This window comes from Pan paniscus, chromosome 2 (assembly GCF_029289425.2).
Source record: "Pan paniscus chromosome 2, NHGRI_mPanPan1-v2.0_pri, whole genome shotgun sequence".
In the NCBI taxonomy this organism is placed as follows: Eukaryota; Metazoa; Chordata; class Mammalia; order Primates; family Hominidae; genus Pan; species Pan paniscus.
Genome location: NC_085926.1, coordinates 99,332,535 through 99,357,322, shown reverse-complemented (window position 1 = coordinate 99,357,322; position 24,788 = coordinate 99,332,535). Strand labels below are relative to the sequence as shown.

The window sequence follows — 24,788 nt, the reverse complement described above, 5'->3', positions numbered from 1 at the left end:
AGTATGAAAGATGAAGTATACACCTTTATATACTTCAATTCCTTGCAGAAATTCAGAACTTCTGAAATGCTGGCTAGCCCTGGAATATCCTTGACTGTGCTAATTTATAAACCTGTACTGCAAAAGACAGCTAGGTATTGTTAATTTAGCTCTCAGTTTATAGATTTGTGTTCTTTAAGGCTATCACACAAAGTTCCTTGTTTCCTCAGGGTACCCAAACTGGATAAGTTTTCAATAGTTGATGAAAGGTGTTTGGGCTGTGGCTGTGTGCTATGAAGAGCTATGTGTACTGTAGTCATTGCTAACTGTTTAATTATATACTTTAATTGTATATTGAAAATTGCAAACATCTAGTAAGATTTTTTATCAAGATTGCAGAGCATAGTAAATTATAAGTATTATTTGAAAGGGTAGTTTATAGCTTTGAGCAAGACTACAATAATATGAAACTTATTACAGAAATATGAAAATTAAGTGATATTCCATTTATTGTGTATTTACTATGTGCCAGGAATTATGCTAACTGCTTTCCATCTATTATCTCATTGAATCTTAACAACTTTGTAAGGGAGATATTATTCTTCCCATTTTAGAGATGAGAAGATCAATGTGTAGAGGTAGAAATTATGGTAATTAACTTGCCCAAGGATTTATAGTTATAAGGTGGTAAAATAAGAATCCAAACCTATGTTGGTCTAACTTCAAAGTCCTTGCTGTTAATTCCTGTGCCATACTGCTTCTCTTTGCATTTTCACCCTTCTGAACTTTAATTTTTGTCATCAGTAAGGTAGGAATTGGACTTTGCTACAGATACCATATCTAATTCTTTTATTTTATTTTATTTTATTTTATTTTATTTTATTTTATTTTTGAGACAGAATCTCACTGTCATCCAGGCTAGAGTGCAGTGGCGCAGTCTCTGCTCACTGCAACCTCTGCCTTCCAGGTTCAAGTGATTCTTGTGCCTCAGCCTCCCGAGTAGCTGGGATCGCAGGTGTGTACCACCATGCCCGGCTAATCTTTGTATTTTTAGTAGATGGAGTTTTGCCATGTTGGCTAAGCTGGTCTCGAACTCCTGACCTCAGGTGATCCACCCATCTTGGTGTCCCAAAGTGCTGGGATTACAGGCATCAGCCACTGTGCCCGGCCTATACCATGGTTTCTTTATCCACTTGTTGATGGATGGGCATTTGGGTTAGTTCCACGTTTTTGCGGTTGTGAATTGTGCTCCTATAAACACATGTGTGCAAGTAGCTTTTTCCTATACTTCCTTTCCTCTGGGTAGATATCCAGGAGTGGGATTGCTGGATCAAGTGGTAGTTCTACTTTTAGTTCTTTAAGGAATCTCCACACTGTTTTCCACAGTGGTTGTCCTAGTTTACATTCCCACCAGCAGTGTAGAAAAGTTCCCTTTTCATCACATCCATGCCAACATCTACTATTTTTTGATTATGGCCATTCTAGCAGGAATAAGGTGGTACCATATTGTGGTTTTGATTTGCATTTCCCTGATCATTTGTGATGTTGAGCACTTTTTCATATGTTTTTTGGCCATTTGTATATCTTCTTTGAGAATTGTCTATTCATATCCTTAGCCCACTTCTTGATGAGATTGTTTGTTTTTTTTCTTGTTGATTTGTTTGCATTCATTATAGATTCTGGATATTAGTCCTTTGTCAGATGTATACATTGTGAAGATTTTTTCCCACTCTGTGGGTTATCTGTTTACTCTGCTGACTGTTCCTTTTGGTATGCAAAAGCTCTTTAGTTCAGTTAACTCCCAGCAATTTATCTTTGTTTTTATTGCATTTGTTTTGGGTTCTTGGTCATAAAATCCTTGCCTAAGCCAATGTCTAGAAGGGTTTTTCCAACGTCATCTTCTAAAATTTTTATAGATTCAGGTCTTAGATTTAAGTCCTTAATCCATCTTGAGTTGATTTTTGTATAAGGTGAGAGATGAGGCTCCAGTTTGATTCTCCTACATGTGGCTAGCCAATTATCCCAGCACCATTTGTTGAAAAGAGTGTTCTTTCCTCACTTTATGTTTTTGTTTGCTTTGTCAAAGTTCCACTTGGCTGTAAGTATTTGGGTTTATTTCTGTGTTCTCTATTCTCTTCCCTTGGTCTAGGTGTTTATTTTTATACAGTACCATGCTGTTCTGGTGACTATGGTCTTATGGTATGAGATCAGGTAATGTGATGCCTGTAGATTTGTTCTCTTTGCTTAGTCTTGCTTTGGGTATGCAGGCACTTTTTTGATTTCATTTGAATTTTATAATTGTTTTTTCTAATTCTGTGAAGAATGATGGCGGTATTTTGATAGGAATTGCATTGAATTTGTAGATTGCTTTTAGCAATATGGTCATTTTCACAATATTGATTCTACCCATCCATGAGTATGGGATGTGTTTCCAGTTGTTTGTGTTGTCTGTGATTTCTTTCAGCAGTGTTTTGTAGTTTTCCTTGTAGAGGTCTTTTGACTCTTTGGTTAGATATATTCCTAAGTATTTTATTTTTATTTTTTGGCAGCTATTGTAAAAGGGGTTGAGTTTTTGATTTGATTCTCTGCTTGGTCGCTGTTGGTGTATAGAAGAGCTGCTGATTTATGTACATTAATCTTGTATCCAGAAACTTTACTGAATTCTTTTATCAGTTCTAGGAGTTTTCTGGAGGAGTCCTTAGGGTTTTCAAGGTAAATGATCATAGCATCAGCAAATAGGGACAGCTTGACATCCTCTTTATCGATTTGGATGCCCTTTATTTTTTCTCTTGTGTGATTGCGTTGGCCAGGACTTCCAGTACTATGTTGAAGAGGAGTGGTGAAAGTGGGCATCCTTGTCTTGTTCCAGTTCTCAGAGGGAATGCTTTCAACTTTTCCCCATTCAGTATTATGTTGGCTGTGGGTTTGTCATAGATGGCTTTTATTATATTGAGGTATGTCCCTTGTATGCCGATTTTGCTGAGAGTTTTAATCATAAAGAGATACTGGATTTTGTTGAATATTTTTCTGCATCGATTGAGGTGATCATGGGATTTTTGTTTTTAATTCTGTTTATGTGGTGTGTCACATTTATTGACTTACGTATGTTAAACCATCCTTGCATTCCTAATATGAAACCTACGTGATCATGGTGGATTATCTTTTTGACATGTTGTTGGATTCAGATAGCTCATATTTTGTTAAGGACTTTTGCATCTGTGTTCATCAGGGGTATTGGTCTGTAGTTTTCTTTTTTTAATGTCCTTTCTTGGTTTTGGTATTAAGGTGATGCTGTCTTCATGGAATGGTTTAGGGAAGGTTCCCTCTTTCTCTATCTTGTGGAGTAGTGTCAATAGGATTGGTACCAGTTTTTCTTTGAATGTCCGGTAGAATTCTGCTGTGAATCCGTCTGGTCCTGGGCTTTTTTTTGTTGTTGGTAATGTTTAAATTACCATTTCAATCTCACTGCTTGTTATTGGTCTGTTCAGGGTACCTAATTCTTCCCGATTTAAGCTAGGAGGGTTCTATCTTTCCAGGAATTTATTCTTCTCTTCTAGGTTTTCTAGTTTATGAGTATAAAGGTGTTTATAGTAGCCTTGAATGATCTTTTGTATTTCTGTGTTGTCACTTGTAATATCTCCCGTTTTGTTTCTTATTGAGCTTATTTGGATTTTCTCTCTTCTTTTCTTGGTTAATATTGCTAATGGTCTATCAATTTTATTTCTCTTTTCAAAAAACCAGCTTTTTGTTTCATTTATCTTTTGTATTTTTTTTTTTTTTTGGTTTTAATTTCATTTAGTTCTGCTCTGATCTTGCTTATTTCTTTTGTTCTGCTGGGTTTGGGTTTGATTTGTTCTTGTTTCTCTATTTTTTTGAGGTGTGACCTTAGATTGTCTGTTTGTGCTCTTTCAGACTTTCTGATGTAGGCATTTAAGGCTATGAACTTTCCTCTTAGCATCGCCTTTGCTGTGTCCCAGAGGTTTTGATAGGTTGTGTCACTATTGTTGTTCAGTTGGAAAAGTTTTTTAATTTCCATCTTGATTTCATTTTTGACCCAGTGATCACTAGGAGCAGGTTATTTAATTTCCATGTGTTTGCATGGTTTTGAAGGTTCTTTTTGAAGTTGATTTCCAGTTTTATTCCACTGTGGTCTGAGAGAGTGCTTGGTGTAATTTCAGTTTTCTCAAATTTATTGAGGCTTGTTTTGTGGCCTATCATATGGTCTGTCTTGGAGAAAGGTCCATGTGCTGTTGAATAGAACGTATATTCTGCGGTTGTTGGATGGAATGTTCTGTATATATCCATTAAGTCCATTTGTTCCAGTGTATAGTTTAAATCCACTGTTTCTTTGTTGACTTTCTGTCTTGATGGCCTGTCTAGTGCTGTGAGTGGAATATTGAAGTCCCCCACTATTACTGTGTTGCTGTCTATCTCATTTCGTAGGTCTATTAGTAGTTGTTTTATAAATTTGGGAGCTCCAGTGTTAGGTGCATATATGTTTATATTTTCCTGTTGGACTAATCCTTTTGTCCTTATATAATGCCCCTCTTTGTCTTTTCTAACTGCTGTTTCTTTAAAGTTTGTTTTGTCTGATATAAGAATAGCTGGTCCTGTGAGATTTATGTTTTAAAGAGGTTCTGTTTTGATGTGTTTCTAGGATTTGTTTTAAGGTTTAGAGCTCCTTTTAGCAGTTCTTTTAGTGCTTGGTAATGGCGAATTCTCTTCCCATTTGTTTGTCTGAAAAAGACGGTATCTTTCCTTTGTATATGAAGCTTAGTTTCGCTGGATACAAAATTCTTGGCTGAGAATTGTTTTGTTTGAGGAGGGTGAAGGTAGGGCTCCAGTCCCTTCTAGCTTGTAGGGTTTTTGCTGAGAAATCTGCTGTTAATCTGATAGTTTTTCTTTACAGGTTACCTGGTGCTTTTGCCTCACAGCTCTTAAGATTCTTTCCTTCATATTAACTTTAGATAACCTGATGACAATGTGACGAGGTGATGATCTTTTTGTGATGAATTTTCCAGGTGTTCTTTGAGTTTCTTGTATTTGGATGTCTAGGTCTCTAGCAAGGCCAGGGAAGCTTTCCTCAATTATTCCCCAAAATATATCTTCCAAACTTTTAGATTTCTCTTTTTCCTCAGGAACACCTATTATTCTTTTTTTTTTTTATACTTTAAGTTCTAGGGTACATGTGCACACGTGCAGGTTTGTTACATATGTATACATGTGCCATGTTGGTGTGCTGCACCCATTAACTCATCATTTAACATTAGGTATATCTCCTAATGCTATCCTTCCCCCCTCCCCCTACTCCACAACAGGCCCTGGTGTGTGATGTTCCCCTTCCTGTGTCCAGGTGTTCTCATTGTTCAATTCCCACCTATGAGTGAGAACATGCAGTGTTTGGTTTTTTGTCCTTGCAATAGTTTGCTGAGAATGATGGTTTCCAGCTTCATCCATGTGCCTACAAAGGACATGAACTCATCCTTTTTTATGGCTGCATAGTATTCCATGGTGTATATGTGCCACATTTTTTTAATCCAGTCTATCTTTGATGGACATTTGGCTTGGTTCCAAGTCTTTGCTATTGTGAATAGTGCAGCAGTAAACATATGTGTGCATATGTCTTTATAGTAGCATGATTTATAATTCTTTGGGTATATACCTAGTAATGGGATTGCTGGGTCAAATAGTATTTCTAGTTCTAGATCCTTGAGGAATCACCACACTCTCTTCCACAGTGGTTGAACTAGTTTACAGTCCCACCAACAGTGTAAAAGAGGAACACGTATTATTCTTAGATTTGGTCATTTAACATAATCCCAGACTTCTTGCAGGCTTTGTTCATATTTTCTTATTCTTTTTTCTTTGTCTTTGTTGGATTGGGTTAATTTGAAGACCTTGTTTTCAAGCTCTGAATTTCTTTCGTCCACTTGTTCAATTCTATTGCTGAGACTTTCCAGAGCATTTTGCATTTCTATAAGTGTGTCCAAAGTTTCCTGAAGTTTTGATTGTTTTTTATTTATGCTATCTATTTCCTTGAATATTTCTCCCTTCACCTCTTGTATCATTTTTTGGACTTCCTTACACTGGGCTTCACCTTTCTTTGGTGCCTCCCTGATTAGCTTAATAACTAACCTCCTGAATTCTTTTTCAGGTAAATCAGGGATTTCTTCTTGGTTTGAGTCCATTGCAGGTGAGCTAGTATGATTTTTCAGAGGTGTTAACCTTATTTTGTCATATTACCAGAGTTGGTTTTCTGGTTCCTTGTCATTTGAGTAGGCTCTGTCAGAGGGAAGGTCTAGGGCTGAAGGCTGTTGTTCAGATTCCTTTGTCCCATGGGGTGTTCCCTTGATATAGTACTCTCCCCCTTTTCCTATGGATGTGGCTTCCTGAGAGCGGAGCTGTAGTGATTGTTATCTTTCTTTTGGATCTAGCCACCCAGCTATTCTACTAGGCTCTGGGCTGGTACTGGCGGTTGTCTGCACAGAGTCTTGTGACCTGAACCATCTATGGGTCTCTCAGCCATGGATACCAGCATAGTATTTGGGGTGTCCTGGGTCATGCTGGTGCACTCTGCTTCCTTCAGGAGGTGTGTAGGTCCTCTCAGGCTTCCTGATTTATTCCTGCAGTTGTTCTGGAGCAAAAATTCACGATGTGAGCTTCCACATGCTGCTCTGTCTGTCGAGTCAGAGCTGCAATCTAGTCTGCCTCCCATCCACCATTATCCCCTTTTGTTCCCAATTCTGGAGGCAAGAAATCCAATCAAGGTGTTTTGAGGGCTGTGAGAGAACGCCTGTGCCAGGCCTCTCTCTTTGGCTTGTAGATGGCTGTCTTCTCCCTGTGTCTCTTCACATTGTTTTCTCACAGTGCGTCTCATTGTGGTTTTGATTTTTATTTCTCTAATGATCAGTGATGTTGTGCTTTTAAAATATGATTATTGTCTGCATGTGTATCTTCTTTGGAAACGTGTCTGTTCATGTCCTTTGCCCGCTTTGTAATGGGATTGTTTGCTTTTTTTCATGTTAATTTGTTTAAGTTCCTTGTAAACTCTGGAAATTAGACATTTGTTAGATGGATAGATTGCAAAAACTTTCTCCCATTCTATAGGGCGTCTGCTCACTCTAATGATAGTTTCTTTTGCTGTGCAGAAGCTCCTTAGTTTAATTAGATCCCATTTGTCAATTTTTGCTTTTGTTGCAATTGCTTTTGGCATTTTTGTCATGAAATCTTTGCTCGTGCCTGCCTACGTCCTGCATGGTATTGCCTAAATTTTCTTCTAGGTTTTTTATACTTTTAGGTTTTGCATTTAAGTCTTTAATCCATCTGGAGCTAATTTTTATATATGGTGTAAAAATCGGGTTCAATTTCAATTTTTTGCATATGGCTAGTTCTTTTCCCAGCATCATTTATTAAATATGGAGCCCTTTGTCCATTGCTTGTTTTTGTCAGGTTTGTCAAAGATCACAGAATTGTAGGTGTGTAGTCTTACTTCTGGGCTCTTTATTCTTTTCCATTAGTCTGTGTGTTTATTTTTGTACCAGTACCATGGTGTTTTGGTTACTATAGCCCTATAACATGGTTTGAAGGGAGGTAAGGTGATTCTTCCAGTTTTCTTCTTTTTGCTTAGGATTGCCTTGGTTATATGGGGTTCTTTTTGGTTCCATATGAATTTTAAAGTAGTTTTTTCTAATTCTATGAAGAATGTCGTTGGTAGTATGATAGGAATAGCATTGAATCTGTAAATTGCTTTGGGATATATGGCCATTTTAATATTGATACTTTCTATCCATGAGCCTGGGATGTTTTTCCATTTGTTTGTGTCTTCTCTGATTTTTTAAAGTAATGTTTTATAGTTCTCCTTATAGAGATCTTTCACCTCCCTGGTTAGCTGTATTCAGAGGTATATTATTCTTTTTGTGGCTGTTATGAATGAGATTGCCTTTGTGATTTGGTTCTCCACTTGGCTGTTGTTGGTATATAGGAATGCTAGTGATTTTTGTACATTGATTTTTTTTTACCCTGAAACCTTGTTCAAGTTGTTTTATCAGCTGAAGGAGCTTTTGTGCTAAGACTATCGGGTTTTCTAGATAGTTGTTGTAGCACTTTTTATTCTGATTATGGTATAAATGGATATTTTCAAGAGTTTCCTGAAGTATCTATTGGCAATCTCAGTTATCTGGAATCCTTTGGCAAATTAGTATTGAGGATGTAGTATAATGTAATAGGACAGACAAAAAACCCCCAAAGATAATAGGCCCAGGTTCTTCCACTAGGAAAGCTACTTATACTTGGGCAGCTTATTTAACTTTTCTGAGCGTTGGGTTCTTCATGTTTACAATAAAGAGAGGACTAATTTATTTTAAAGTTCTCCAAGGATCTAAAATTTTATGCTGTCTGGAACATAATGAAATGAACATAGTGTCTTTATGTAGGGAAAAATAGTAAAATTTTTAATTAGGGGATGTGCATTTTTTTAGTCATAGTGCCGTTGCACACTTAATAGACTACAGTATAGTGTAAACATAATTATATATTCACTAGGAAGCCACAAAATTTGTGTGACGTGTTTTATTGTGATACTCACTTTCTGGCGGGGGTCTGGAACTGAACCGGCCCTGTCTCCAAGTATATGCGTATACTTTTGTTTAAGTGAAAATGTGAACTTCACTGTACTTTGTTACCTTTGTTGTTTTATGCAGAGGCATCTAGAATGATGAATCCTTTCCGGAAGATTTTCAGTTTACTTTTCCCAGACCCATCAGAGGAAATCACTGTTTGTGGTAGCTATATGAAATGTATTTCTTAAATTGTAAGACTTGAAACTTGAAATTACTTCTTGATCCATGGGCTACAGAATGGATGTTTTATTAGCAGGCATGAAAACAACACGAATTCTCTTGTACCTCCCCATCAGAGCTCTTGGGTGACTAGGTGCATTGTCAACGAGCTGTAATATTTTGAAAGGAATTTTATTTATTTTTTTTCTGAGTGGCAGTTCTCAAAGATGGTGTTAAGTGATTCAGTGATCCACGCTGTAAACAGATGTGCTGTCATCCAGTCATGCAGACATTGTAGTTCCATTTTTAGAGTACAGGCAAAGTAGATTTAGCATTTTTTTTTTTTTTTTTTTTTTTTTGAGACGGAGTCTTGCTCTGTCGCCCAGGCTGTAATGCAGTGGCATGATCTCATTGCAACCTCCGCCTCCCAGGTTCAAGCGATTCTCCTGCCTCAGCCTCTGAAGTAGCTGGGACTACAGGTGTGCACCACCATGCCTGGCAAATTGTTTTTTTAAGTAGAGGTGGGGTTTCACCATGTTGGCCAGGCTGGTCTCGAACTCCTGACCTCAAGTTATCTGCCGGCCTCTGCCGCCCAAAGTGCTGGGATTACAGGCATGAGCCACCATGCTTGGCCCAATTTAGCATAATTCTTAAGGGCCATTGGATCTTTTGCATGGTAATTGAGCACTGGCTTCACAGATAAGACACCAGCTTCATTAGCCCCTAACAAGAGAGTCAGCCTGTCTTTCGAACTTATGCATTGACTTTTCCTTTCTAGGTATGGAATTCCTAGATGTCATTTTATTCCAATAGAAGGATCTTTCATCTACATTGAAAATCTGTTGTTTAGTGTAGCCACCTTCATCAGTTATCTTAGCTAGATCTTCTGGATAACTTGCTGCAGCTTCTCCATCAGTACTTGCTGCTTCACCTTGCATTTCATGTTATGGAGATAGTTTTTTTTTTTTTTTTTTTGAGGCAGGGTCTCATTCTGTTGCCCAGCATGACTCATTTCAGCTTTGACCTCCCAGCTAGCGCCATCATGGCTCACTACAGCCTTGATCTCCCAGGCTAAAGTGATCCTCTCACTTCAGTCTCCCGAGTAGCTGAGGCTACAGGTGCATGCCACCATACTCAGCTAATATTTTCTATTTTTTGTAGAGACAGGGTCTCACTATGTTGCTCAGGCTGAGACAACTTCTTTTCTTAAAGCTTGTAAACCAACTTTTCTTCTGCAGCTTCCTAACCTCTCTCAGTCTTCATAGAATTGAAGAGAGTATCTTGCTCTGAGTTAGGCTTTGGCTTAAGGGAATGCTGTGGCTGATTTGATATTGTATTCAGACTACTGTAACTTTCTCCATATCATCAGTAAGACTGTTTTGCTTTCTTATTATTTGTGTGTTCATAGGAGTAGCACTTTTTTTTCCTTTTTTTTTTTTTTTTTGAGATAGAGTGTCGCTCTGTCGCCCAGGCTGGAATGCAGTGGCAGTATCTTGGCTCACTGCAACTTCAGCCTCCTGGGTTCAAGTCATTCTTCTGCCTCAGCCTCCCGAGTAGCTGGGATTGCAGGTGCCTGCCACCACACCTGGCTAATTTCTGTATTTTTAGTAGAGACGGGGTTTCACCATGTGGGCAAGGCTGGTCTTGAATTCCTGACCTCATGTGATCCTCCTGCCTCAGCCTCCCTAAGTGCTAGGATTATAGGTGTGAGCCACTGCACCTGGCCAGGAGTAGCACTTTTAAATTTGTTCAAGAACTATTCTTTCGCATTCACAACTTGACTCTGCAGCAAGCAGTCTTGCTTTCAGCCTGTCTCAGCTTTCAACATGCTTTCCACACTAGGTTTAGTAATTTTTAGTTCTTTTTTTTTTTTTTTGAGACAAGGACTTGCTCTCTTTCCCAGGCAAACAGAGGTGGCGCAATCCTAGCTCTCTGCAGCCTTGAACTCCTGGGGTTAAGTGATGCTCCTCTCTCAGCTTCCCAAGTAGCTCAGACTACAGGCATGTTCTGCCGTGGCTGGATGGCTCGTTAATTATGTTTTGTAGAGATGGAGTCTTGCCGTGTTGCCCAGGCTGGCCTCAGTTTCCTGGCCTCAAGTGATTGTCCCACCTTGACCTCCCAAAGTGCTGGGATTGCAGGTGTGAGCCACCACACCCAGCCATTTCTAGCTTTTGATTTAAAGTGAGAAACTTGAGACTCTTCCTTTCACGTGAATATTTAGAGGCCATAGTAGTGCTGTTAATTGGCATAATTTCAATATTGCTGTGTCTCAGGGGATAGGGAGGAGGCCTGAGGAGAGAGAGAGAGATAGGGGAATGGTTGGTAGGTGAAGCAGTCAGAACACACACAGCATTTGTTAATTAAGTTCAATGTCTTATGCGTGCGTGGTTTGTGGTGCTTAAATTACAATTGTGCCATCAAATATCACTGATTACAGATCATCATAATAGATATAATAATAATGAAAAGATTGAAATATTTTGAGAATTACCGAAATGTGACACAGAGACACAAAGTGAGCACATGCTGTTGGAAAAATCATGCTGATAGATGTGTTCTACTCAAGGTTGCCACAAACCTTGCATTTGTGAAAAACACAGTATCTGTGAAGTGCAGTAAAGTGAAGCACGATAAAATGAGGTATGCTCGTACTCTGGCTCTTTCTATATATTGTTTCTTACAAACAAAGTATAAGTAAAGTATTGCTAGTGGCATATTGATAACAGTCAACTGGGCGTCTAATAAAGAGGAGTTAGGAAAACTTTAAAATTACATAACAAGAACTTAAAAAAATCACAATAATTTGGCTTGGGCCAGTGAATTCTGGGCTGAATATCAATATTGAAGGCATTATTGTAGTGTGGCAAAGTAATGTTCATAATAATGACTGGCCAGCAGAGTAAAGATTGCACTAATTTTATACCAAATGTACTTCTTTATATATCAAATGTACATCTTCTGTTTAAGAAGATATCAGGCTTATATAGTGCATTTGATATAAAACTCACCAATTTAAGGTCTGGAGACTTAAAAATACAGTCCAGGCTAGATGCAGTGGCTCACACGTGTAATCTCAGAATTTTGGGAGGCTGAAGTGGGAGGATTGCTTGAGCCCAGGAGTTTGAAACCAGCCTGGACAACATAATGAGACATAGTCACTACAGAAAATAAAAAAGTTACCTGGGTGTGGTGGCTTGTGCCTATAGTCCCAGCTACTTAAGAGGCTGAGGTAGGAGGATTACTTGGGCCAGGAGGTCGAGGCTGCAGTGAGCTGTGATTGTGTCACTGCACTCCAGTCTCAAAAAAGAAAAACCAACTAAACAAAAACTTTAATTTTCTAAACATTTAAATGTATTGACTCTTTTCCTGATGCTATTACATATTAGCATATATGTTATCACCATTATATGTGCTGTTTCAGTTATGGAATCTTTCATTACCAGAGATGCAATCTGAATGATGTCTTGTTGGATTTATTATTTGTCATTTCCCAATTGCAAGTATATAAATTACTTATCAAAGACATTTCTGTTAAATGAGAAGAACAAAGATTTCTTGAATTGATTTGTAGTAAGCTGTGTTTTTAATAATTTCTGGAAAAGGAAAGAAAGCATTTTTAGAGAAGAATTTGTTAAAATTTTAAGCCTCTCAATGGCATCCATTAGTATAATTAAAGACATTGTAGTGGCAGGCTAATCTATGTTATAAGTGATAAGAAACAAGTGCTTCTATAAACCAAAAGATTGTGTTTTTCTAAATTTTTAAGTATTTATGGGTTAATTTCTAGGGTGGTATAATTCGAACAGCTTTCTTGTGCTAAGATGGCAATGATTGAAAATTCAGCTTCCTGGAATACATTTTTTTTTAACTGAAAACTTCAGTACAGTACAGTGTTTGTTATTCTATGTGACAGGATACCCAGAGTTATATTGACGAATGTCCTGGGAACGGAGTTAGGAAGAAAATACATAAGGACCCCACCTGTAACTGAGGGAAGTTTGAGTGATACAGACAACTTGCAATCAGAGCAACTTTCTTCATCATCTGATGGCAGCCTAGAATCTTATCAAAATCTAAACCCTCACAAGAGCTGTTATTTATCTGAAAGGTATGTTTAGTGATAACTTTACTCAAAATAATTATATTTATTTTTATGTATCCTTCCCTGTTCTTTTTCACAGATACATTATTGCTAAATGTGAGGTAAATGTGCTCTGATAGCTGGTATTGTTTTTCTCCCCCGGTGGCTGGAATGGCTATTGGAACCAACAGTCCATGGCTAATAATGTGTTTCAGAAGCACTGGCCATCATACTTGTATTTTGGAAAAATGGATACAGACACTTAATGAAAATCTGGTAACCTATTTCAGTATCCCAGTTTGTCTGGTGTAATTGAAATCCATTCCTCTGACATTAGTCTATTCCCCTCTCTTTTTCTGTTCTATTTGTCCATCTATCCATCTACCCATTCAGTCTTGTCTGTTATTTTGTTTTACTTTAATTTTTTTGAGGCGGAGTCTCGTTCTGTCGCCCAGGCTGGAGTGCAGTGGCATGATCTCGGCTCACTGCAACCTCTGCCTCCCAGGTTCAAGCGATTCTCCTACCTCAGCCTCCCAAGTAGCTGGGACTACAGGCACGTGCCACCACGCCCAGCTAATTTTTTGTATTTTTTAGTAGAGACAGGGTTTCACCGTGTTAGCCAGGTTGGTCTCGATCTCCTGACCTCGTGATCTGCCTGCTTCGGCCTCCCAAAGTGCTGGCATTACAGGTGTGAGCCACTGCCCCCGGCCTTGTCCGTTATTTTTATATTCAGACTCTAGAATTTTAACTAGTACTTAGTGCTCAGTAAATAGTTTTTGAATGAATGGCTGAACACATTCCTTAAAAAAATGGTTTGAGATTTTCCATTAACAAATGGAAAAGCTGAATTCCATTGACAAATGTAGCTTGTTGTGCCAATAAGGGAAATGCAGATCTGAAGTTGCCTTTGTTTTAAGCTCTAGGAGAGGATTGTGTGTGGACTGGAAATAAGAAAAAATCTGTGGCACAAAGCTAGGGATGGTCAGTTAGTACATTCTGTTAGATTTATAAACTTCCATTTGCTACAAGCTTCTGAAGCTTCTCTTTTTATTTTCTGTGTTCAGCCTGTAGGATACTTTTTATATAAATGAAAAGTTGATTATCTTAATTTTTCCCCCCCAAACTATCCAAAGCTAACTTCTGGTTTGTATTTCTATTGTAAGCCTAATTACATTAAATAGTACTTATAGTTGCCTTTTTAAATATCTACAACAAATTTTATTATTTAAAACTCTTTATTTTCTATGAATTCTTGAATTTTTCTTCTTTTGGAAAATATTTTCACCTAGGTTCTACTTAGTGAATCAGTAATGACAATTTTAACTTTATACTTTATTAGGTCTCTTGCTAAGTCTTCCCCCCAAAATGAGAATTTCAGTGGCATTATTCAGTTACTAAATTTAATGTGTAATTGGGGAAATTAGTAATGTATCTATCAAGTGGCTCATGCCTATGTATCTATCAAGTGGCTCATGCCTATAATCCTAGCCCTTTGGGAGGCTGAGGCACGAGGATCACTTGAGGCGAGGAGTTCAAGACCAGCCTAGGAGGCATAGTGAGATCTTGTTTCTGCTAAAAATGAAAAAAATGAGCCAGATGTGATGGTGCATGCTTGTAGTCTCAGCTACTTGGGAGGCTGAGGTGGGAGGATCGCTTGAGCCCAGGAGTTCAAGATTGCAGTGAGCTATGATAGCCACTGCATCCTAGTCTGGGTGACAGGGCAAGACTGTGTCTCAAAAACAACAGCCGGGTATGGTGGCTCACGCCTGTAATCCCAGCACTTTGGGAGGCCGAGGCGGGTGGATCATCTGAGGTCAGGAGTTCGAGGCCAGCCTGACCAACATGGCGAAACCTTGTCTCTACTGAAAATACAAAATTAGCTGGGCATGGTGGCAGGGGCCTATAATCCCAACCACTCGGGAGGCTGAGGCAGGAGAATTGCTTGAACCCAGGAGGTGGAGGTTGCAGTAAGCTGAGACCGCACCATTGCACTCCAGCCTGGGCAACAAGAGCGAAATTTCATCTCAAAAAACACACAAACAACAACAACAACAACAACAAAAGTACCTATCCACGTTGCAGTATAGCTGTTTATTTCCACCTCCTCTGCTATACCATGAGCTCCTTGAGGAGAAGAGGTATTGTGTCTTATTTGCATTTATACCTAGGACTTAGCTCAATGTATACTAAATTTTTTGCTCTTGGATTAATGCGTATGTCATTTAATGTAAAATTCAGTTTTCTGAGTTGTAAACAGAGAAGTAATTTTGAATGCCCTATGTACGTCACAAAAATGTTCTTTTTCTTTTCTTTTAAATCTCACTTCTGAGAATTCTTTGTGCCCATAAAATAAATGAAAATATTATTGAAGGTACTTTCTGTTGGAGAAAAAGTTGTGATGATTGAGCTTTAAGTCAAATGATGAGCAAAAAAAAAAAAAAGAAAAAGATTAAAAGAAAAAACTTATGATGTGCCATTGCCCATGGAACTCAGATGATGTCAGTGCACATTTATGTTGTTAAGAAAAATCACACTTTTGAAGATTGTATGAAACAATCAAATTGTAATCTGTACGCTTCTGCCTTTATGCCATTCTGGGGCTAAGGTTTAATAATATTAATAGGTATAATATTTCTGGTCATTCCCCAAAACTATTCAGTGGGAACACTAGCTCTCCTTTAAATCCTTTCTAAATAGATGTGGAATTTCCAGGTGATTTTGATATGGACCTTGAAAATTCATTCTCTTAGTGACAATTTTATTTGATTCGTGTATTTGGAATAAGCATGAACTTTGGAGCCAGACATCTGGATTAAGATATTAGCTATACTGCTAATACACTGACTTACCTTGGACAGGTTTCTTACCCTGTCTTTAAAGCAGGGATAATAATACACACCTTATTGGGTTAGTGTGCAGATTTAAGGAGATGATCCATGTAAAGTCCCAAGTATAATGCCAGGAAGTTAGCAGGTGATTATTAAAAGTTAGTCATTATTTTTGTGTCTCTCTTATTGGTGCTGATATCAGAAGTATTATTAAAGGATATTACTATAGTTGATGTTACTGAAATCTTCTACAATGAGGGTGCCAACATGTGTTCCTGAGTCCACTTATCGTCATCACCATTGCTGCCAAAGCAATTGTTATGGCTTTGTTAGCCTCCCCATTTAATTTAGCAAATACTGAACTCCTTAAACCAAGCTTTAGTTCTTTCTTCCCTTAAGATGAATTTGTTAATCTTAACCCTAAGATCATATGGAATTAAAAAAGAGCCCAAATAGCCAAAGCAGTCCTGAGTGAAAAGAATAAAACTGGAGGCATTACACTACCTGACTTCAAAATATATTACAAGGCTATAGTAACCAAAACAGCATGGTATAAAAACAGACCCATAGGCCAATGGAACAGAACAGAGAACCTATAAATAAATCCATATATTTACAGCCAGCTGATTTTCAGCAAAAGGTGCCAAGAACATACACTGGGGAAAGGACACCCTCTTCAATAGTGATCCTGGGAAAATATGCAGAAGAGTGAAACTAGACCCCTATCTCTCACCACATATAAAAAATCAACCCAAGATAAATTAAATACTTTAAGCATAAGACCTGAAACTATAAAACTACTGGAAGAAAACATAGGGGACATGCTTCTGGACATTGGTCTAGGCAAAGATTTTTTGACTTAGACCTCACACAGGCAACAACAAAAAATACATAAATGAGACTATATTAAGCTGAATGGCTTCTGCACAGCTAAGGAGCCAACCCATCAACAGAGTAAAGAGACAACTTCCAGAATGGGAGAAAATGTTTGTAAACTATTCATCCAAGAAGGGACTGATACCCAGAATATATGAGGAATCCAAACAACTCAACAGTAAAAATAAACAAATAATCCCACTAAAAAGTGTGCAAGTGACATAAAAAGACATTTCTCAAAAAAAGACATACAAATGACAAACAGGTATGTGAACAGTGCTCAGCATTGCTAAGTGTAAGGGAAAAGCAAATCAAAACTACAATGAGATATCATCTTACCTCAGCTAGAATGGCGGTTAGAAAGACAAAGAATAGCAGATGTTGGCAAGGATGTGGAGAAGAGGGAACTCTCATACACTGTTGGTGGGAATGTAAATTGGTGTAACTATTATGGAAAGCAGTATGGAGATTTATCAGAAAACTAAAATAGATTAAAAAAAAGAAACAAAAAAGAAAAAAAACAAACAAATTTTAAAAAGAAGTCCCAGCTACTCGGGAGGCTGAGGCAGGAGAATGGCGTGAACCTGGGAGGTGGAGCTTACAGGGAGCCGAGATTGTGCCACTGCACTCCAGCCTGGGTGACAGAGCCAGACTCCGTCTCAAAAAAAAAAAAAAAATTTAAAAAGAAACATAAAAATAGAACCACTGTACAATCCAGTAGTCCTGCTACTGGTATTTATCTAAAGGAAAGGAAGTCAATATACCAAAGAGATACATGCACCTACCATGTTTTTTTGCAGTACTATTCACCATAGCAAAGATACAGAATCAACTTAAGTGTCCCATCAGTGGATAATGAAAATACGGTGTCTGTATACACAATGGAATACCATTCAGCCATAAAAAAGAATGAAATCCTGTCATGTGCAGCAACATGGATAGAACTAGAGGTCATTATATGAAATAAGACAGGCACAGAAAGATAAATGTTGGATGTTCTCTCTCACATGTGAGAGCTTAAATAAGTTGATCTCATAGAGGCAGAGAGTAGAATTATAAACACTAGAGGCTGGGAAGTGTATGTGTGGTGGGGGGCAATGGAGAGAATTTGGTTAATGGCTACTATATAGTTAGATAGAAATAATATGTTTTAATATCCAGTAGCAGAGTAGGGTGACTGTAGTGCATTGTATATTTTGAAATAGCTAGAAGAGAGGAATTGAAATGTTCCCAACACATGGAAATGATAAATACTTGAGGTGATGGATACCCCAGATAATTTGACTTGATCATTACACATTCTGTGCATGTACCAAATACCATATGTACCCGTGAGAATGAGTTGTTATAAACCTGTTTGTCCTATTTAGTCTTTTTGCACACTTCTGCTTCCTCTTACACTTTTCTACCATGCTATGAAGAGCAGGAAGCCCTCACTAGAAGCTGCCAGATGTAGCCACCCAGTCTCAAACTTTTCAGCTTGATTAGCTGTGAGCTAAATAAATTTCTATTCATTATATTGTATTACCTGGTCTCAGGTATTCAGTTACAGCAACACGAAACAGACTAAGACATTTATATTTCCCCAATTAGTGAAGTTGAGCATTTTTTCATATGTCTATTGGACATTTGTATATTTTCTTTTGATAAATGTCTATTCATTCTGTTACCCATTTTTTAAATTGGATTATTTGTTTTCTTTTTATAGAGTTGTTTGAGTTTCCTTACATATTTTAGATATGTACGTATCCCTAGTGAGATGTATGATTTGTGACTATCTCCCAATCTATAGGTTGTCTCTCCACTCTGAAAATGATTTCATTGGTTGTACAAAAGCTTTTAATTTTGATGTAATCCCTTTTGTCTGTTTTTTGCTTTTGTTACCTGTGCTTTTTGGGTGAAATCTAAAAAATCATTGCTCAGACCAATGTCATATAGTTATTCCCCTGTTTTGGAAATTTTACATTTTCAGGTCTTATGGTTAAATTTTTAACCCATTTTGAGTAGATTTTTGTATATGGTGAGAAATAGGGGTATAGTTTCATTCTTCTGCATATGGGTATTTAGTTTTTCCAGCAACATTTATTGAAGAGGGTATCCTTTTGCAGTATATGTTCTTGGTGCCTTTGTTGAAAGTCAATTGGCTCTAAATATGGGGATTTATTTCTGGGTTTTCTATTCTGTTCCATTGGTCTATGTATTTGTTTTTTAAAGAGACGGGGTCTTGCTTTGTCATCCAGACTGTAGTGCAGTCCATGATCATAGTTCACTGTACCCTTGAACTCCTGACTTCAAGCAATCTTCCCTCCTCAGCCTCCTGGGACTACAGATGTGTACCACCACACCCAGCTGTTTTTATACCAATGTCATGCTGTTTTGGTTACTACAGCTTTGTAATATATTTTGAAGTCAGATAGTGTGATGCCTCCAGCATTGTTCTTTTTGCTCAGTATTGCTTTGGTTATTTGGTGTCTTTTGTGGTTCCATGTGAATTTTTGGATTGGTTTTTCTGTTTCTAGGAAGAATATCATTGGCATTTTGATTGGGATTGCATTTTATTTGTAGATTGCTTTGGGAAGTATGGTCATTTTAACACTATTAGCTCTAATCCATGAGCTTGGGATATCTTTCCATTTGTTTATGTCCTCTTTAATTTCTTTCATTGGTGTTTTGTAGTTTCCAATTTAGAGATCTTTCAACTCTATGGTTAAATTTATTCGTAGTTATTTTATTCTGTAGCTATTCTAAGTGGAATTACTTTATTTTTTTTCCAGCTAGTTCGTTGCTGGTATATGCTACTGATTTTTCTATGTTGATTCAGTGTCCTGCAATTTAAATGAATTTATTAGTTTTTGGATGGAGTTTTTGCATGGAGTATTTAGGTTTTTCTATATGTATGGTCATGTCATCTGGAAAGAGGGATACTTTGACTACCTCTTTTCTAATTTGGATGCCCTTTATTTCTTTCTCTTACCTAATTGCTCTGGATAGGACTTCTAGGACTGTGCTGAATAAGAGTCGTGAAGGTGGGCATCCTTGTCTTGTTCCAGTTCTTTGAGGAAAGGCTTCCAGATTTTATTCAATCAGTATAATTTGGCTGTGGATTTGTCATATAGGGCCTTAATCATGTTGCAGTGTGTTACTTCTGTGCCTGTTATTTTGAGGGTTTTTATCATGGGGGGATATTGAATATTATCAAATGCTTTTTTTGCATCTGTTGAGGTGATCACATGGTTTTTGCCCTTCGTTCTAATATGAGGTATCACAATTATTGATTTGTGTGTGTCTTGCATCCCTGAGATAAATCTCACTGGATCATGGTGCATTATCTTTTTTGATGTGTGGCTGGATTCTGTTTGCTAGTATTCTGTTGAGGATTTTTGCATCTGTGTTGCTCATATTGGCCTGAACTTTTTTTCTCATGTCCTTGTATAGTTTTATTATCAGGGTAGTGCTGGCCTTGTAGAATGAGTTAGACTAAAATTTCCTCCTCTTAAGTTGTTTGGAGTGGTTTGAGAAGAATTGGTGTTAGTTCCTCTCTATAAGATTGATAGAATTCAGCAATAAAACCATCCAGTCCTGGGCTTTTCTTTGTTGATAGACCTTTTATTACTGCTTTGATCTTGTTGCTTGTTACTGGTATGTTCAGGTTTTCTCTTTCTTCCTGATTCAATCTTGTAGGTTGTATGTCTCTAGGAATTTTTCAGTTTCCTTGAGATTTTCCAGTTTGCTGGCATATACTTGTTCATAATATCCTCTGATTATTCTTTGTATTTCTGTGGTATCAGTTTTAATGCCTCCTTTTTTTGTTTCTGATTGTATTTATTTCGGTGTTCTTTCTTGTTTTTTTTTTTAATCTTGGTTGGTGTAGCCAGTGATTTTTGTCTTTAAAAAACAATTTTTCATTATGTTGATCCTTTTAATTTTTCTTACTATATTTCATTTAGTTCTTCTATGACTTTATTATCTTTTTGTTTCTACTAATTTTGGGTTTAGTTTGTTATTGCTTTTCTAGTTTTTTGAGATGCATCATTTGGTTGTTTATTTGAAATCTTTCTACTTTTTGATTTAGGTGTTTACTGCTATAAATTTCCCTCTTAGCTTTTGCTGGATCCCATATGTTATGGTATGCTGTATTTCTGTTTTCATTTGTTTTAATACTTTTTAAATTTCTTTTTTATTTTTTTCCCTTGATCCAGTGGTTCTTCAGGAGCATGTTGTTTAAGTTCCATGTGCAGTTTCTAAAGTTCCTTTGTTACTGATTTCTAGTTTTATTTCATTGCAGTCTCAGAAGATAGTTGATATGATTTTGATTTTTAAAAAGTTATTGAGATTTGTTTTGTGTCTTAACATATGGTCTATCCTGGAGAATGTTCCATATGCTGATGAGAAGAATGTATATTCTGCAGCCATGGGTGAAATGTTTTGTAAATGTCTGTTAGGCCCATTTGATCAATAGTGTAGATTAAGTCTGATACTTTGTTGTTCAATTTCTGTCTTGATGATCTGTCCACTGCTGAGAGTAGGGTGTTGAAATCCCCCATTATTTTTGTATTGGAGTCTGTCTCTTCTTTTAGATCTAATAATATTTGCTTTATATTTCTGTGTTCTCTAATATTAAGTGCATGTATATTTGGAATTATATCCTCTTAGCTTATCTCTTTATCATTATATAATGTAGTTCTTTGTCTTTTTTTACAGTTTTTGACTTAAAAGTCTACAAATGGAAACCAAAAGCATGACTTAAAATTTGCAAATGGAAACCGAAAGCAGTCTTAAAGTTTGATGTATGTATAGCTGCTCTTGCATGCTTTTGGTTTCCATTTGTGTGGAATGTTTTTTTTTTTTTTCGGTCAATGTATGTCTTTATAGGTGACGTGAGTAGGGAGCATACAGTTGGGTCATTTTAAAAAAATGGATTCAGCCAGTTCATGTCTTTCTGGTTTTTTTTTTGGTTTTTTTTTGTTTTTTTTTTTTTGAGACAGAGTCTCACTCTGTTGCCCAAGCTAGAGTGCAGTGGCACAATCTCGACTCACTGCAACCTCCGCCTCCCAGGTTCAAGCAGTTCTCCTGTCTCAGACTCCCAAGTAGCTGGGACTACAGATGCCCACCATCATGCCTGGCTAATTTTTGTATTTTTAGTAGAGATGGGGTTTCACCATATTGGTCAGGCTGGTCTCTAACTCCTGACCTCAGGTGATCCACCCGCCTCAGCCTCCCAAAGTGCTGGGATTACAAGCATGAGCCACTGTGCCTGGCTCATATATTTCAAGTTGGCAATTTAATTCCTTTACATTCAGGCTATTATTAATAGATGAGGACTTAACTCCTGCATTTTGTAAATTGTTTTCTGGGTGTTTTGTATATCCTTTTTTTCTTTCTTCCACTTTTATCATTTGTCACTTCAGTTTGGTGGTTTTCTGTAGTGACAGTGTTCAACTCCTTTGTCATTTTCATTTGTATATCTGTTCAACAGTTAGTTTTGTACTTTTAGGTATGTTCTTTATTTTAGATAGTGCCATTTTGCTTCTGGGTGTAGGATTTTCTTAAGCATTTAATGTAAGTAGGGCCTGTCTAGTGGTGAAGAGTTCCCTCAGCTTTTGCTTCTCTGGGAAAAACTCTTACTCATTTATGAAGGATAACTTTGCTAGATATGGTATCCTTGGCTGGCAGTTTCTTTTTCTTTTAGTACTTTGAATATATCATCTCATTCTCTTCTGGCCTGCATGTTTTCTGTGGAGAAATCTGCTGTTTGTTTGATGGAGATTCTCTTATAAGTGTCTAGACATGTTTCTTTTGCTGTTCTTAGAATTTTCTTGTTGTCTCTGACTTGGTAGTTTGACCATGATGTGCTGCGGAGAAGACCTTTGTATTGTATCTATTTGAGGATCTCTGTATTTCCTGTGTCTGTATGTCTAAATCTGTTGCTAGATTTGAAGGCTGAGGTGGGAGGATTGCTTGAGCCCAGGAGTTCAAGGCTGCAATGAGCTAGGATTGCACCACTCTACTCTAGCTTGGGTGGCTGAGGGAGACCCCACCTCTAAAAAAGTAAAAATTAAAAATAAAATAATAAAAATAAATCTTTTGCTCAACTGGGGAAGTTTTCAGCTATTATTTCTTGAAGTATGTTTTCTATCCCTTTGTTTTTTCTCTTTGCCTTCTGGGACATTGAATGGAATATTTGGTCATTTTATGGTGTCTTATATGTCATGTAGGCTTTCTTCATTTTTTAATTCTTTTTTTCTTTTTTTATGTGTCTGTTTTTTCAGAAGATCTGTCTTCAAGTTCAGAAATTCTTCTTGGTCTAGTCTATTGTTGAAGCTTTTGATTGTATTTTTTGTTTCATTAATTGGATTCTTAAGTTCCAGGATTTCTGTTTAGTTCTTTTTTTTTTCTTGATATCTATTTATTTCCTGAATTTCCCCTTCAGATCCTGAATTGTTTTCCTAATTTCTTCATATTATATATTTGTGTTCTATCTCTCTCAGTTTAAAAAAATCATTATTTTGAATTCTTTTTCAGATATTTTATGGATTTCCTTTTCACTGAAATATGTTATTGGAGAATTATTATATTCCTTTGTACATGTCATGTTTCCTTTTTCATGTTTCTTATGTTCTTACATTGATATCTGCACATCTGGTTGAACAGTTATTTCTTCCAATTTTATGTATTAGCTTTTGTAGGGAAACTTTTTCCTGTAGATGTGTATATATAGTGTTGCTTGAGTAAGATGCTATGGCTTTGATTCTGTCTGGATGGGCATTATGGTGCAGTCTGTGTATAATTTTTTTGGCTATAATCAACGTCAGTGGTGTCTGTGTTCCTCAGTGGCTTAGGTTTTTGTTGTTAGTGGAGGCTGTGGTGAGGCTCTGCTGAGATGGAGACTCCAAGCAAGCTGGCCCTTAGATACCTGTGGTGGTGGTGGCAGGCTGGATGTGCTGGTCCTTGGACCCCCAGGCTTCTAACAGTTGTGCTGGTGGTGGCAGGTCCTGGTGGGCCAGTTCTTGGGCCTTCAGGTGGTCTTGCTCAGGTGTCATGGTGGCAGTGGTGGTTCATAGACTTTTGTGATGTGTGAGTGGCATTGGTGATGGTAGTAGCTGTGACTGGTCAATCCTTATTCTTTAAGCACTGCACAAGTGGGTGTCTGTGGTGGCTGGGCTAGCCGGTCCCCGAACTTCCAGGAGGCATCTGCAGGAACTGCCAGCAGGCTGGGTGGGCCTATGCCTAGGCTCCCAGACAGTGCATGTCAGGTAGGCTTGTACTCAGTCCGCCAGAAGCCATGTGCAGGAGCCATTGGTGGTGTGCTCCCTAGTTGATCCCTAGTCCCCCTGACAATACATGTGCTCATTGGCAGTGATGGCAGTGGGTAAGATGGACTTGTCCTCTAGCCCCACTGATGGTGTGTGCAGATGGTTACAGATGGGGCAGGTTGATTTTCAGGCTCCCGGAAGAATCATGGGGGTAATGACTTAAGCGGTGGCTGGCAGGAAGTACCTGTCCTCATGCTCCCTGATGGAGTGCACAGGCAGTGGCTGTGGCAACCTGGGTGTGTCATTTCCCAGGCCTCTGGATGGCGCACTGTGGTGCTGGCAATGGTGGTCATGATGGCTCTGTGGACACCAGCAGTGGTGGGCAGGGAAGGCCCCAGGTCCCTGAATGATGTGTGTGGGTGCCGCCAGCAGAAGTTGTGAGGGGGCAGGTCTCTAGTCAGGCTCCCCAGTGGTGTGTGCAAGGCTCTGGCCATAATGGGTGGGTTGGGTTAATCCTTAGACGTGTTGACAGTGCACTTGGGTGCCAGCAGTGGTATTGGTGGGTGGGGTGGGCCTGTTTTCAGGCCCCAGAATGGCTCATGCTGCCTGTGATGTTGGTGGGTGGGGTAGGCCTGTTGTCAGGCCTCTCAATGGTATGTGCTGGTACTGGTGGTAGTTGGTGTGGTGGGTTGATTTTTTTAATCCCTGGACAGCACATTCATGTGCTAATGGTGGCAGTGAGCAGGGCTGACCTAGTCTTATGCTCTCTGATTGTGCATGTGGGCACCGGCTGCATTGGGTAGGGCTGGTTGCTTCCCAGGTCCCTGAACCATGCACTCAGGCCCTGGTGATGGTGGCAGTGGCCAGGGAAGGCATGTACTCAGTCCCCTGTATGGTGCACATGGGTGCCAGCAGCAGCAGTTGTTAGGGTCCATTGATTCCCAGGCTCCCAGCTGATGTACTTGGGTGCCAACATTGGTGGCGTTGGCAGGGC

At 38.3% G+C, this 24,788-nt stretch overlaps 1 protein-coding gene across 12 annotated transcripts in view; it reads left to right on the top strand.

Moving 5' to 3' along the window:
• Positions 1-24,788, top strand: part of SENP7 (SUMO specific peptidase 7) — a 201,596-nt gene that overhangs the window by 113,994 nt on the left and 62,814 nt on the right. For 7 of the 12 annotated variants that reach the window (XM_003821924.6, XM_003821921.6, XM_008975416.5 and 4 more), the window contains one exon: positions 12,670-12,864. The exons of 4 other annotated variants lie outside the window; for them this stretch is intronic. In XM_003821924.6, coding sequence (XP_003821972.2) covers positions 12,670-12,864 — 195 coding nt within the window. Of the gene's footprint in view, positions 1-8,771; positions 11,397-12,669; positions 12,865-24,788 lie in introns of those variants that run through there. One more of the 12 variants, XM_063602491.1, reaches the window with a different exon arrangement.